We start from the raw sequence: 14,739 nt of genomic DNA, 5'->3' as shown, positions 1-14,739 counted from the left end.
GGAGAGGTAGGAGGAAGTGTCTGAGAGTTGACGCTCAGCCTCCGCGAGGTAGAGGTCAGTGCGCCAGACAACAACAGCACCACCCTTGTCAGCGGGTTTGATGACAATGTCAGGGTTGGAACTGAGAGAATGGAGTGCAGTAAGTTCAGAGAGAGACAGGTTAGAATGGGTGAGAGGAGCAGAGAAATTGAGACGACTAATGTCGCGCCGACAGTTCTCAATGAAAAGATCGAGAGAAGGTAAGAATCCAGAGGGAGGGGCCTAGGTGGAGGGAGAATATTGGAGATGGGTAAAAGGATCCGTTGAACTGGGAGAGGACTCCTGCCCAAAGAAGTGAGCCCGGAGACGAAGACGGCGGAAGAAGAGTTCAGTATCATGCCGAGCCTGAAATTCATTGAGGTGAGGGCGTAAGGGTATGAAACTAAGTCCTTTGCTAAGCACTGAACGTTCAGCATCGGAGAGGGGAAGGCCAGGGGGTATAGTGAATACACGGCTGGGGTTGGGACTGGAAGAAAGGGTGGGGACGGAGGGACAGGCAGGGGTGGAGTGTCCTAGATGGGTGTTGGTGTCGATGAGTTGTTGGAGCTTGCGTTCCTTAGCACTTGAGAGAAAGAGAAAAAGTTTCTTGTTGAGGCGTCGGATGAGCCGAAGGATAAAATGAAACTGGGGGCACGCGCAGCTTTGAAAAAGGGTACGGCGGTGCTGCTGGAGGGAGAGGTCGAGTATGTTCATATGGCGGCGCATGGCACTGAGAGTGGATTTCAGAATGTGACGGGAACAGCAGTCCGAGAAACGTTTTATGTCCCGGAGATACCTGTAATCCTGGGTGGGTTCGAAACATGAGGGGTGGAATTTCAGTTGAAATCCACGTGGGGTAAGTCGGAGACGGAGACAGTCACTGAGAAAGGAGATATGGCTGTGAAAGCGGGTTTTAGTAAACACCTTGTCAAACACTAGGAGGGAAATGGAAAGCAATGAAGGTGAACAAGGCAACAGAGAGATACGGAAATCTTGTCGCAGAGAGGAACAGAACTTCTTCAAGGAGGTAGGCATTTCTTGAAGAGCAGTGGCAGTCAATTAAACACAGAGATAAAAACAAGAAAACTGCGGATGCTGGAAATCCAAAACAAAAACAGAATTACCTGGAAAAACTCAGCAGGTCTGGCAGCATCGGCGGAGAAGAAAAGAGTTGACGTTTCGAGTCCTCATGACCCTTCGACAGAACTTGAGTTCGAGTCCAGGAAAGAGCTGAAATATAAGCTGGTTTAAGGTTTGTATGTGGGGGGCGGAGAGATAGAGAGACAGAGAGGTGTGTGGGGGGGGGGTGTGGTTGTAGGGACAAACAAGCAGTGATAGAAGCAGATCATCAAAAGATGTCAACGACAATAGTACAGTAGAACACATAGGTGTTAAAGTTAAAGTTGGTGATATTATCTAAACGAATGTGCTAATTAAGAATGGATGGTAGGGCACTCAAGGTATAGCTCTAGTGAGTTTTTTTTATAATGGAAATAGGTGGGAAAAGGAAAATCTTTATAATTTATTGGAAAAAAAAAGGAAGGGGGAAACAGAAAGGGGGTGGGGATGGGGAGGGAGCTCACGACCTAAAGTTGCTGAATTCAATATTCAGTCCGGAAGGCTGTAAAGTCCCTAGTCGGAAGATGAGGTGTTGTTCCTCCAGTTTGCGTTGGGCTTCACTGGAACAATGCAGCAAGCCAAGGACAGACATATGGGCAAGAGAGCAGGGTGGAGTGTTAAAATGGCAAACGACAGGAAGGTTTGGGTCATTCTTGCGGACAGACCGCAGGTGTTCTGCAAAGCAGTCGCCCAGTTTACGTTTGGTCTCTCCAATGTAGAGGAGACCACATTGGGAGCAACGAATGCAGTAGACTAAGTTGGGGGAAATGCAAGTGAAATGCTGCTTCACTTGAAAGGAGTGTTTGGATCCTTGGACGGTGAGGAGAGAGGAAGTGAAGGGGCACGTGTTGCATCTTTTGCGTGGGCATGGGGTTGTGCCATAGGAGGGGGTTGAGGAGTAGGGGGTGATGGAGGAGTGGACCAGGGTGTCCCGGAGGGAGCGATCCCTACGGAATGCCGATAAGGGGGGTGAAGGGAAGATGTGTTTGGTGGTGGCATCATGCTGGAGTTGGCGGAAAAGGTGGAGGATGATCCTTTGAATGCGGAGGCTGGTGGGGTGATATGTGAGGACAAGGGGGACCCTATCATGTTTCTGGGAGGGAGGAGAAGGCGTGAGGGCGGATGCGCGGGAGATGGGCCGGACACGGTTGAGGGCCCTGTCAACGACCGTGGGTGGAAAACCTCGGTTAAGGAAGAAGGAGGACATGTCAGAGGAACTGTTTTTGAATGTAGCATCATCGGAACAGATGCGACGGAGGCGGAGGAACTGAGAGAATGGGATGGAGTCCTTACAGGAAGCGGGGTGTGAGGAGCTGTAGTCGAGGTAGCTGTGGGAGTCGGTTGGCTTGTAATGGATATTGGTGGACAGTCTATCACCAGAGATTGAGACAGAGAGGTCAAGGAAGGGAAGGGAAGTGTCAGAGATGGACCACGTGAAAATGATGGAGGGGTGGAGATTGGAAGCAAAATTAATAAATTTTTCCATGTCCTGACGAGAGCATGAAGCGGCACCGAAGTAATCATCGATGTACCAGAGAAAGAGTTGTGGAAGGGGGCCGGAGTAGGACTGCAACAAGGAATGTTCCACATACCCCATAAAGAGACAGGCATAGCTGGGGCCCATGCGGGTACCCATAGCCACACCTTTTATTTGGAGGAAATGAGAGGAGTTGAAGGAGAAATTGTTCAGCGTGAGAACAAGCTCAGCCAGACGGAGGAGAGTAGTGGTGGATGGGGATTGTTCGGGCCTCTGTTCGAGGAAGAAGCTAAGGGCCCTCAGAGCATCCTGGTGGGGGATGGAGGTGTAGAGGGATTGGACGTCCATGGTGAAGAGGAAGCGGTAGGGGCCAGGGAACTGGAAATTGTTGATGTGACGTAAGGTGTCAGAGGAATCACGGATGTAGGTGGGAAGGGACTGGACAAGGGGAGAGAGAAGGGAGTCAAGATAACGAGAAATGAGTTCTGTGGGGCAGGAGCAAGCTGAGACGATCGGTCTACCGGGGCAGTTCTGTTTGTGGATTTTGGGTAGGAGATAGAAGCGGGCCGTCCGAGGTTGGGCGACTATCAGGTTGGAAGCTGTGGGAGGGAGATCCCCAGAGGAGATGAGGTCAGTGACAGTCCTGGAAACAGTGGCTTGATGTTCAGTGGTGGGGTCATGGTCCAGGGAGAGGTAGGAGGAAGTGTCTATCACCAACTTTAACTTTAACACCTATGTGTTCTATTGTACTATTGTCGTTGACATCTTTTGATGATCTGCTTCTATCACTGCTTGTTTGTCCCTACAACCACACCCCCCCCCCCACCACCTCTCTGTCTCTCTATCTCTCCGCCCCCCACACACACACCTTAAACCAGCTTATATTTCAGCTCTTTCCTGGACTCGAACTCAAGTTCTGTCGAAGGGTCATGAGGACTCGAAATGTCAACTCTTTTCTTCTCCGCCGATGCTGCCAGACCTGCTGAGTTTTTCCAGGTAATTCTGTTTTTGTTTTGGATTTCCAGCATCCGCAGTTTTCTTGTTTTTATCTCTGTGTTTAATTGACTGCCACTGCTCTTCAAGAAATGCCCACCTCCTTGAAGAAGTTCTGTTCCTCTCTGCGACAAGATTTCCATATCTCTCTGTTGCCTTGTTCAACTTCATTGCTTTCCATTTCCCTCCTAGTGTTTGACAAGGTGTTTACTAAAACCCGCTTTCACAGCCATATCTCCTTTCTCAGTGACTGTCTCCATCTCCGACTTACCCCACGTGGATTTCAACTGAAATTCCACCCCTCATGTTTCGAACCCACCCAGGATTACACGTATCTCCGGGACATAAAACGTTTCTCGGACTGCTGTTCCCGTCACATTCTGAAATCCACTCTCAGTGCCATGCGCCGCCATATGAACACACTCGACCTCTCCCTCTAGCAGCACCGCCGTACCCTTTTTCAAAGCTGCGCGTGCCCCCAGTTTCATTTTATCCTTCGGCTCATCCAACGCCTCAACAAGAAACTTTTTCTCTTTCTCTCAAGTGCTAAGGAACGCAAGCTCCAACAACTCATCGACACCAACACCCATCTAGGACACTCCACCCCTGCCTGTCCCTCCGTCCCCACCCTTTCTTCCAGTCCCAACCCCAGCCGTATATTCACTATACCCCCTGGCCTTCCCCTCTCCGATGCTGAACGTTCAGTGCTCAGCAAAGGACTTAGTTTCATACCCTTACGCCCTCACCTCAATGAATTTCAGGCTCGGCATGATACTGAACTCTTCTTCCGCCGTCTTCATCTCCGGGCTCACTTCTTTGGGCAGGAGTCCTCTCCCAGTTCAATGGATCCTTTTACCCATCTCCAATATTCTCCCTCCACCTGGACCCCTCCCTTTGGATTCTTACCTTCTCTCGATCTATTCATTGAGAACTCTCGGCGCGACATTAGTCGTCTCAATTTCTCTGCTCCTCTCACCCATTCTAACCTGTCTCTCTCTGAACTTACTGCACTCCATTCTCTCAGTTCCAACCCTGACATTGTCATCAAACCCGCTGACAAGGGTGGTGCTGTTGTTGTCTGGCGCACTGACCTCTACCTCGCGGAGGCTGAGCGTCAACTCTCAGACACTTCCTCCTACCTCTCCCTGGGCCATGACCCCACCACTGAACATCAAGCCACTGTTTCCAGGACTGTCACTGACCTCATCTCCTCTGGGGATCTCCCTCCCACAGCTTCCAACCTGATAGTCGCCCAACCTCGGACGGCCCGCTTCTATCTCCTACTCAAAATTCACAAACAGAACTGCCCCGGTAGACCGATCGTCTCAGCTTGCTCCTGCCCCACAGAACTCATTTCTCGTTATCTTGACTCCCTTCTCTCTCCCCTTGTCCAGTCCCTTCCCACCTACATCCGTGATTCCTCTGACACCTTACGTCACATCAACAATTTCCAGTTCCCTGGCCCCTACCGCTTCCTCTTCACCATGGACGTCCAATCCCTCTACACCTCCATCCCCCACCAGGATGCTCTGAGGGCCCTTAACTTCTTCCTCGAACAGAGGCCCGAACAATCCCCATCCACCACTACTCTCCTCCGTCTGGCTGAACTTGTTCTCACGCTGAACAATTTCTCCTTCAACTCCTCTCACTTCCTCCAAATAAAAGGTGTGGCTATGGGTACCCGCATGGGCCCCAGCTATGCCTGTCTCTTTATGGGGTATGTGGAACATTCCTTGTTGCAGTCCTACTCCGGCCCCCTTCCACAACTCTTTCTCTGGTACATCGATGATTACTTCGGTGCTGCTTGGTGCTCTCGTCAGGACTTGGAAAAATTTATTAATTTTGCTTCCAATCTCCACCCCTCCATCATTTTCACGTGGTCCATCTCTGACACTTCCCTTCCCTTCCTTGACCTCTCTGTCTCAATCTCTGGTGATAGACTGTCCACCAATATCCATTACAAACCCACCGACTCCCACAGCTATCTCGACTACAGCTCCTCACACCCCGCTTCCTGTAAGGACTCCATCCCATTCTCTCAGTTCCTCCACCTCTGTCGCATCTGTTCCGATGATGCTACATTCAAAAACAGTTCCTCTGACATGTCCTCCTTCTTCCTTAACCGAGGTTTTCAACCCACGGTCGTTGACAGGGCCGTGTCCGGCCCATCTCCCGCGCATCCGCCCTCACGCCTTCTCCTCCCTCCCAGAAACATGATAGGGTCCCCCTTGTCCTCACTTATCACCCCACCAGCCTCCGCATTCAAAGGATCATCCTCCGCCATTTCCGCCAACTCCAGCATGATGCCACCACCAAACACATCTTCCCTTCACCCCCCTTATCGGCATTCCGTAGGGATCGCTCCCTCCGGGACACCCTGGTCCACTCCTCCATCACCCCCTACTCCTCAACCCCCTCCTATGGCACAACCCCATGCCCACGCAAAAGATGCAACACCTGCCCCTTCACTTCCTCTCTCCTCACCGTCCAAGGATCCAAACACTCCTTTCAAGTGAAGCAGCATTTCACTTGCATTTCCCCCAACTTAGTCTACTGCATTCATTGCTCCCAATGTGGTCTCCTCTACATTGGAGAGACCAAACGTAAACTGGGCGACCGCTTTGCAGAACACCTGCGGTCTGTCCGCAAGAATGACCCAAACCTCCCTGTCGCTTGCCATTTTAACACTCCACCCTGCTCTCTTGCCCATATGTCTGTCCTTGGCTTGCTGCATTGTTCCAGTGAAGCCCAACGCAAACTGGAGGAACAACACCTCATCTTCTGACTAGGGACTTTACAGCCTCCTGGACTGAATATTGAATTCAACAACTTTAGGTCGTGAGCTCCCTCCCCCATCCCCACCCCCTTTCTGTTTCCCCTTCCTTTTTTTTCCAATAAATTATAAAGATTTTCCTTTTCCCACCTATTTCCATTATAAAAAAAAACCCACTAGAGCTATACCTTGAGTGCCCTACCATCCATTCTTAATTAGCACATTCGTTTAGATAATATCACCAACTTTAACTTTAACACCTATGTGTTCTACTGTACTATTGTCGTTGACATCTTTTGATGATCTGCCCACTAGAGCTATACCTTGAGTGCCCTACCATCCATTCTTAATTAGCACATTCGTTTAGATAATATCACCAACTTTAACATTAACACCTATGTGTTCTATTGTACTATTGTTGTTGACATCTTTTGATGATCTGCTTCTATCACTGCTTGTTTGTCGCTACAACCACACCAACCCCCTCCACCTCTCTGTCTCTCTATCTCTCCGCCCCCCACACACACACCTTAAACCAGCTTATATTTCAGCTCTTTCCTGGACTCGAACTCAAGTTCTGTCGAAGGGTCATGAGGACTCGAAACGTCAACTCTTTTCTTCTCCGCCGATGCTGCCAGACCTGCTGAGTTTTTCCAGGTAATTCTGTTTTTGTTTTGGATTTCCAGCATCCGCAGTTTTTTTGTTTTTATGCTTCTATCACTGCTTGTTTGTCCCTACAACCACACCTCCCCCCCACCTCTCTGTCTCTCTATCTCTCCGCCCCCCACACACACACCTTAAACCAGCTTATATTTCAGCTCTCTCCTGGACTCGAACTCAAGTTCTGTCGAAGGGTCATGAGGACTCGAAACGTCAACTCTTTTCTTCTCCGCCGATGCTGCCAGACCTGCTGAGTTTTTCCAGGTAATTCTGTTTTTATTCTTAAAAACTGCTTCCCTGAGAAAGCTTGTGGGCATTGACCTGTGTGACTCAGGGTCATCCTTTGTTTTTTAATGTTCCCCTGAAGCATCTTGGGGACGTTTCATTCGGTGAAATGTGCTATATAAATATAAGTTGTTTTTGTTTTCCTACTGACAAAATCTTAACCTGTCTCAGTTTGGTCTTCCTAGTAACTGGTGACAAGTAACTGTTTATCATTTCATTGGTATTTTTCTGAGACTAACCAATCATTCACCCTCTGGTTCTATAATCAGGAAATTATCAAGTCTTGAGATAAACAGTTTGTGTTGTTTTTCCCAGTCTATAAACAGGATTAGTTTCCCCCTCAGAGTATTTCATTCCCAGTCTCTGATTGGAACAGGGAGAGTGGATTCCCAGAATTTTGCTGATGCTTTTCTCCATCTCCCTGTGTTTTTCCTGGGTCTCTCCCGGTAAGTACAGAATTCGGCCCTCCATTCTCACTCTCACTCTCACTCTGGGGTTAATTGGAATCTTTTGGTGAGAGTTTGAAATGGGTGATGTTTGATTAGCCGCCTGTTATACAGCCAGCCTGATATTTTACACCACTGAAGTCAGCACCGGACAGCAGGATGTAGAAATACCGAGAGCAGAGAAGCTTGGAGCAAATGGAAAATGGCTCAAATGGATAATTTTAATTTTCGTAAAAGCAAAAAACTGCGGATGCTGGAAATCCAAAACAAAAATAAAAATACCTGGAAAAACTCAGGTCTGGCAGCATCTGCGGAGAAGAACACAGTTAATTTTAATTTTCACATCGATTGGGAGAAGCTAAACAATTTCATCACTCCTGGTCTAAAGTCTTCAAAACACTACGGGGAGAAGGATAATCCATGTTTAACCCACCCCAGGATCAGCCGTGATGCCCTCATGGTTGAATAAACCAGGTTATCTCAAACCACCAACATCCTCCTGACCCTGTATAAAGGGGTGATCAAAAAGCTCTGTGAGGGACAGTGGAGATCCTGCTCTGGATTGTCCATCACCCTGTTTGACAGTCAGACTGTTCATACAGTGACTGACCCCCACTTTGGTATCACATTTCAACCTTCCAAGTATTCCTGTTTCTCGTCATTTCAGTCAGGAATTCACTCACATCACATGTTTCCTGGTTATGATGATAAACAACAGACCTGCCCTTGGGTTATCCTGAATTCCTCACTCCAGATGTTCTCTGGTCAGGAGGGTCTCCTCAATATCTCTGTGTATAAATATTCGCAAACTGTCCCATTAATGTTTTTTTTTATAGAGACTAACTCACTGACTGTGATTATCACAGCAAACTCTGGAATCACAGATTTTCCTGAATTTACGAAAGTGGCGATGGTTAATGGAGTTCAGGTTAATTATCATGACAGTCATATTCAACGGAGCGTCCCCAGGCAGCAGTTCATGGCAGACTCTTTCGGTGTGGAATTCTGGGAATATCTCACAGACCTTGTGAAATCATTTTCCGACGGGGCAATGGAGAATCTGAATACGATATTGAAGAGCACAAACCAGACATCCGGTAAGATCAGGTTTGTAGAGTCACTCATTTACTGTCCTGTTTATTGGGTGTCAGAAAGGTTCCCCTCATAGTTATACTGCAGACTGTGATTTTGGACTATATAGTGTGTGTTACACCATGAATCTGGGGCCCATGGAGGGTTATTCAGTTCCCTCTCCCTATTCTGATTGAGATATTTACAAAATTGTGTTCACATTGATGAAGATAAGGAGATGGGTTTGTGATTGAACAAGTTGAGAATATGGTGAGATGGTTGAGATCATCCAGGAAAGGGCAGCTTGTTGGGGAATTCCTGTCCTCTTGCTGTCGCAATGTATTTTCATATATATGAGGGTGAGCTCGATCTACTCCAGTATTCCATAATGGACAGTGTGAATCCAGGAGGCAGTGTGAAAGGAGAATGGGAATCTCTGTAATCAATACCTCCGTGAGGTAAGGAAGTGGAGATTATCAAGGACAGAGGCCGTCACTCATGGATTGAGAATATGAGGAGAACAATAAACAGATATTAACACTACTGAGCATGTGTGTGTAGGGAGGAGGCCTCGATGTTCCTGCTCACACACTGACAGATTAACTGTTTGTACTTACACAGTAACTGCAGAAAGTGGAAATCTGCTTTTGCACTAACCTTATGTATGTTCCCCGTGATTGATCATTTAAAGATACTGGATTTGGCAACATTTTACAAACTATACCTTGTCTGGCATGGCACTAGCCTGTGGAATCTGAAGGACACAGAATACAAACCCATGATGGGTTCTCAGTTCATGGTGCACTCGGTATCAATATCACGAGCTCTGCATGTAGTTGATTGTATTAGTCTTGTTAGGATCGCCGGAGAGACTGTTTATTTTATAGAGAAATTCAAACATCCATTTATTACCTGAAAGAAATTTTGTCACGAGGCTTCACTTTTTTAAACAACAAGCTTTACCGTATCGAAAAAAAAATTAAACCAAGCAAGAACTGCTAACTTAACACAATAGTTTGTAAAGACTTAGAGTATACATTTAATTCCCCTTTTACTTCCTAGTTCCACCCAAGCATTCCCTTGTACATTGCAAGATCTTAAGGGTTCATTCACTTCTTCCTTTTGGAACAAAACCAAGTGTGCCACAGATATCTAGAATTCACTTGATTTCTGCTCAGTGTTCCAGCTGTTCTCTGAAGTACAGATTTCATGAGGATCCTTCTTTTAACATTGAATATTGAATTCAACAACTTTAGGTCTTGAGCTCCCTTCTCCATCCCCACCCCCTTTCTGTTTCTTCCCCCTTCCTTTTTTCCCTCTGTTTTTTCTCTTTTTTTTCTTTTCCAATAATTTATATAGATTTTTCTTTTCCCACCTATTTCCATTATTTTTAAATCTTTTATGCTCCCCCACCCCCACTAGAGCTATACCTTGAGTGCCCTACCATCCATTCTTAATGAGCACATTCGTTTAGATAATATCACCAACTTCAACATCTGTGTTCTTTTGTTCTTTTGTTTGTGGCATCTTTTGATGATCTGCTCCTATCCTAAACCCCCCTCCACTTCTCCCCGCCCCCCCCTCCCCCCACCTTAAACCAGCTTATATTTCCCTGTCCTTGTAAAGAAAGATCGGTTCTGATGAAGGGTCATGAGGACTCGAAATGTCAACTCTTTTCTTCTCCACCGATGCTGCCAGACCTGCTGAGTTTTTCCAGGTAATTCTGTTTTTGTTCCTTCTTTTAACTGTTGGCTAAGCAGCCCTCCAACTTTTCTTCAAAACCTCACAACTGTGGACCGCTCAGCTCAAGCTCAGGCTTCACAGCATTCCCAGTTGGTGATTTAAAATTCAGGAGCACTCCTGATTCCCAATGGCTTCTATGCACCTTGGCTTTGCACAGCCGCCAATTTCTTTCCCTCAGTCTGCTCCCACAGCTCCTGTCCACCTCTCGACAGATATATCTCTACACCTCTCCTATTCATCAGCTCTTTAACACACATGGCAGGCTTGTCCAGCATACGGATGGCAGGCTGGGTTGCGGACCTGAAACCATTGTATTTGGGCCCCGGAGCCATTGTTCAAAATGCCAGTAAGGCAAGTGAAGTGAAGTTGAAGATTCTGCAAGGCTCTGCTCCTCCAACCACAGGCCGTTACTCTCGTGTGTTCGTGGGAGAGAAACAATCTCTGCTTGGATGAGCAGTGATCACCGGCAGCAGTAATTGTGCTGGGGAGGAGGAGGATTTCGTGGGGCGAAGAAGGGAGAGGTGCGGAGAGAGAAGGTGCCGCGGAAGGTGGGGAGAGAACATGCCGCAGGGCGCGGAGAGAGGTGGTGTGGGGAGAGAGGGTGCCGCGGGGAGAGATGGTGCCGTGAGGTGTCGGGAGAGAAGGTGCCGCGGGGAGAGTAGGTGCCGCGGGGAGAGAAGGTGCCGCGGGGAGAGTAGGTGCCGTGAGGTGTGGGGAGAAAAGGTGCCGCGGGGAGAGAAGGTGCCGTGGGGAGAGTAGGTGCCGTGAGGTGTGGGGAGCGAAGGTGCCGCGGGGAGAGTAAGTGCCGTGAGGTGTGGGGAGAGAAGGTGCCGCGGGGGGGTGGGGGGGGGGGGGGGGGGGGGGGGGAGGTGGAGAGAAGGTGCTGCCAGGCGCAGGGAGAGAAAGTGCCGCAAGGTGTGGGGAGAGAAGGATTCCCGGGGCGCGGGGAGAGAAGGTGCTGCGGGACAAGGGGAGAGAAAGTGCCGCGGGGAGAGAAGGTGCCGCGGGGAGAGAAGGTGCCACCAGGCGCGGGGAGGCGGGGAGAGAAGGTGCTGCGGGGAGGGAAGGTGCCACCAGGCGCAGGGAGAGAAGGTGCCGCGGGGAGAGAAGGTGCTGCGGGACAAGGGGAGAGAAAGTGCCGCGGGGAGAGAAGGTGCTGCGGGGAGAGAAGGTGCCACCAGGCGCAGGGAGAGATGGTGCCGCGGGGAGAGAAGGTGCCACCAGGCGTGGGGAGAGAAGGTGCCGCAGGTATTGGGCAGAGAGAGAGGCTGCTGGGCTGCGGAGCCTACTTTTGGCAGCCTGAACTCAAGTTCCAATTAATAGTATCCAATCTCAAAATTTTCCCTCTTTCCGGGAAGAAAATTCCCGAATCTTTAAACGTTGTAACAAGTTTCTAACCCAAGACCGATCCAATTTAGGATTCACCATGATCACTTCAAATAGCCGAAATTCCAATCTACCCTGTTGAACATTAAAACTACCTCGTTCTCACATGTGTAAAGTTGTATCCGGATTAAAATTCCCTCATGTTTATCGAAATACCCTGGAATCGGGATTCTGGACAATAATTGTGGCTCCAAGTTCATACCTTGAAGATTTTACATCATTCATTCTGTCCTAAGATAGATCACAATCCCCGTTGTGAAATTTACTTTAACTCAAAAACTTATCACAATAAAAATCAGTTTCAGGAGAAATTTTAAAACATAATCATCCACACAAAATCTTTATCACACACACTTTGGGTGGAATTTTCCAGCCCCTCCCTCCAGCCCCACCACCCCCGAGGCAAGTTCCCCCACAGCGGGGTCCGGCGAGCCATTGAAATCCCCATTCACATCGGCTGGTCGGAAGATCCCACCGGATGAGGGGACGGGAGAATTCCGGCCATTCTCTCCCTTGTGGAATCTTCCAACTCCATCTCCACCATATTCCTTTAACTTTATCCACTCAAGCCATTGAATGTAGCACATGTTTTACAAAGGAACAAGAGAAATTAACTTCAGCCCTGTGTTCGCAAAATTTTCTTTCTTCAAGGTACCTTTTGAAACACCTGGAAGTAGGAACTCAAGAAAAAGGTGAGTTTTCACACTACAACATCCGAGCTTCAGATGAATCTTAAACCTAACAGTGTGGGAGAGGACCCCTATATCTCTTTCTCTCTCAGAACAAAGAACACAGTCCAATACACATGTTATCATAACATTTCTCAATTACACCAATTGAAAAAATACAGCTTTTAAAACACATTACACAACCAACTGATTTAAACCCACAAACAGAAACAGACCACAAGGGGTTAAACTATGTTTAAATGACACAGACACTGCCTGGCAAATGCACAGAGAAACCAGAGATAAAAGACCCAGTCTCTCTCTCTCCCTCACTCAGCACAAGGCAACGGCACAGTTGGATTTAAAATACACAAACAGAAACTGAACCCATTCAAATACACACAAGGGGCTGAATTTCACCCCCTGTTGGGGGGAAGTTGATGAGCGGACGCGTAATGGTGCACTTCCGATCGATGCCCCCCATCAAAGGCGTAGCGCTATTTTACGTGGGTGGGCCAATTAAGGCCCGCCCAGCGTGATGTCTGCACAGAAGCGCTATACGGTGGGGGGATTCCTAAAATCGAGAGCGTGCTCTTTCGCGCATGTGCACAAAAAAGCACATTCATCTCCCTGAGGCTAAGTGCAGCCATAGGGAGATTGGCTGTACATGTAAAAAAGATAAAAATAGAACAATAAAATTTCCCTTACATGTCCCCTCATGTGACAATGTCACATGAGTTAGGACATGCCCATAATTTTTACACAATATTAAAAAAAATTAAAGCCTACATGAAACCTCAACCTGCCGGTGGATGAGATTTCATGTTTTCTCTATTTGTCACCAGTGCTCCTGGACTGCCTGCTAACCTTAAGGTTGGACGGGCAGGTCCTTTAATTATTTAAATAATCCTGTCAACGGCCTCAATTGGCCATTGACAGGTCAGCGGGCCCACAGCTGATTTTGCTGCGCCCCCCGCATTCCTGAAAATTTAAATTGGGCGCGGTGATGTCAGGAGTTCCCCCCTGATGTCACCGCATGTCGTTTTACACGTTGGCGAGTGGGCCCTGCCCCCATTCACCGACTCGTAAAATTCAGCCTTAGATTTCTTTTACCATTCACACAGTGTTTTAATTACACTGTGAGTCTATCAACTTAATTTCTTACTTTCCGCTAAACATTTTCCATGACCCCGGAGTTTCACTTATATCTGAACCTTGCGCAAACAGCTGACAGAGGAGCACACTTCTTCTCCTCTCAGCAGGGACCAGTACCAGCCCATTTTCCCTTTGAGTTCCCAATTCCCTTGGCATGCTCTGCATCTGACATTCTCTGGCTCCCGTAAAACCTTCCAACATCTCTCAGCTCAGTAAACTGTTCTACCCAAATGCTCTGTTACCTTTTCAGCTCTTAGCTTTTTCTCCTCCATCCATTCTTGGGTGAACAAGGCTTCTTCGAAAAGGACTCTGTCCCCCTCTTCCAGGCGCTCAGTGAGCAGTGTCTGGATCTGTTTATTAGACAAAAGCAAAAAATTGCAGATGCTGCAAATTCAAAACAAAAGCAAAAATACCTGGAAAAACTCAGCAGGTCTGGCAGCATCTGTGGAAGGGAGTACGGTTAATGTTTTGAGTCTGTATGACTCTTCAACAGAACTAAGGAAAAATAGAAAAGGGGTGAAATATAAGCTGGTTTAAGTGGGGGTGGGACAAGAAGAATTGGATAGAGAGCCAGTGATAGGTGGAGATAACCAAAAGATGTCACAGACAAAAGGACAAAGAGGTGTTGAAGGTGGTGATATTATCTAAGGAATGTGCTAATTAAGGGTAGAAAGCAGGACGAGCAAGGTACAGATAGCCCTAGTGGGGGTGGGGTGGGGTGAAGGGATCAAAAAAGACTAAAAGGTAGAGATAAAACAATGGATGGAAATACATTTAAAAATAATGGAAATAGGTGGGAAAAGAAAAATCTATATAAATTATTGGAAAAAACAACAGGAGGGGGAAAATTGGAAAGGGGGTGCGGATGGAGGAGGGAGTTCATGATCTAAAATTGTTGAACTCAATATTCAGTCCAGAAGGCTGTAAAGTGCCTAATCAGAAGAT

At 47.7% G+C, this 14,739-nt stretch overlaps 1 protein-coding gene across 8 annotated transcripts in view; it reads left to right on the top strand.

The window, feature by feature from the left end:
* Positions 1-14,739, top strand: part of LOC121291961 (class I histocompatibility antigen, F10 alpha chain-like) — a 99,242-nt gene that overhangs the window by 56,356 nt on the left and 28,147 nt on the right. For 2 of the 8 annotated variants that reach the window (XM_041213656.1, XM_041213650.1), the window contains exon 1: positions 8,045-8,868. The exons of 1 other annotated variant lie outside the window; for it this stretch is intronic. In XM_041213656.1, the coding sequence (XP_041069590.1) occupies positions 8,460-8,868 (409 nt within the window). In that variant the 5' untranslated portion in view covers positions 8,045-8,459. Of the gene's footprint in view, positions 1-3,563; positions 3,611-6,976; positions 7,038-7,621; positions 7,772-8,044; positions 8,869-14,739 lie in introns of those variants that run through there. 5 more of the 8 variants (XM_041213654.1, XM_041213653.1, XM_041213655.1 and 2 more) reach the window with 5 other exon arrangements.

Source organism: Carcharodon carcharias, chromosome 19 (genome assembly GCF_017639515.1).
Source record: "Carcharodon carcharias isolate sCarCar2 chromosome 19, sCarCar2.pri, whole genome shotgun sequence".
Lineage (NCBI taxonomy): Eukaryota > Metazoa > Chordata > Chondrichthyes > Lamniformes > Lamnidae > Carcharodon > Carcharodon carcharias.
This window is presented reverse-complemented; position numbering and strand designations above follow the sequence as displayed.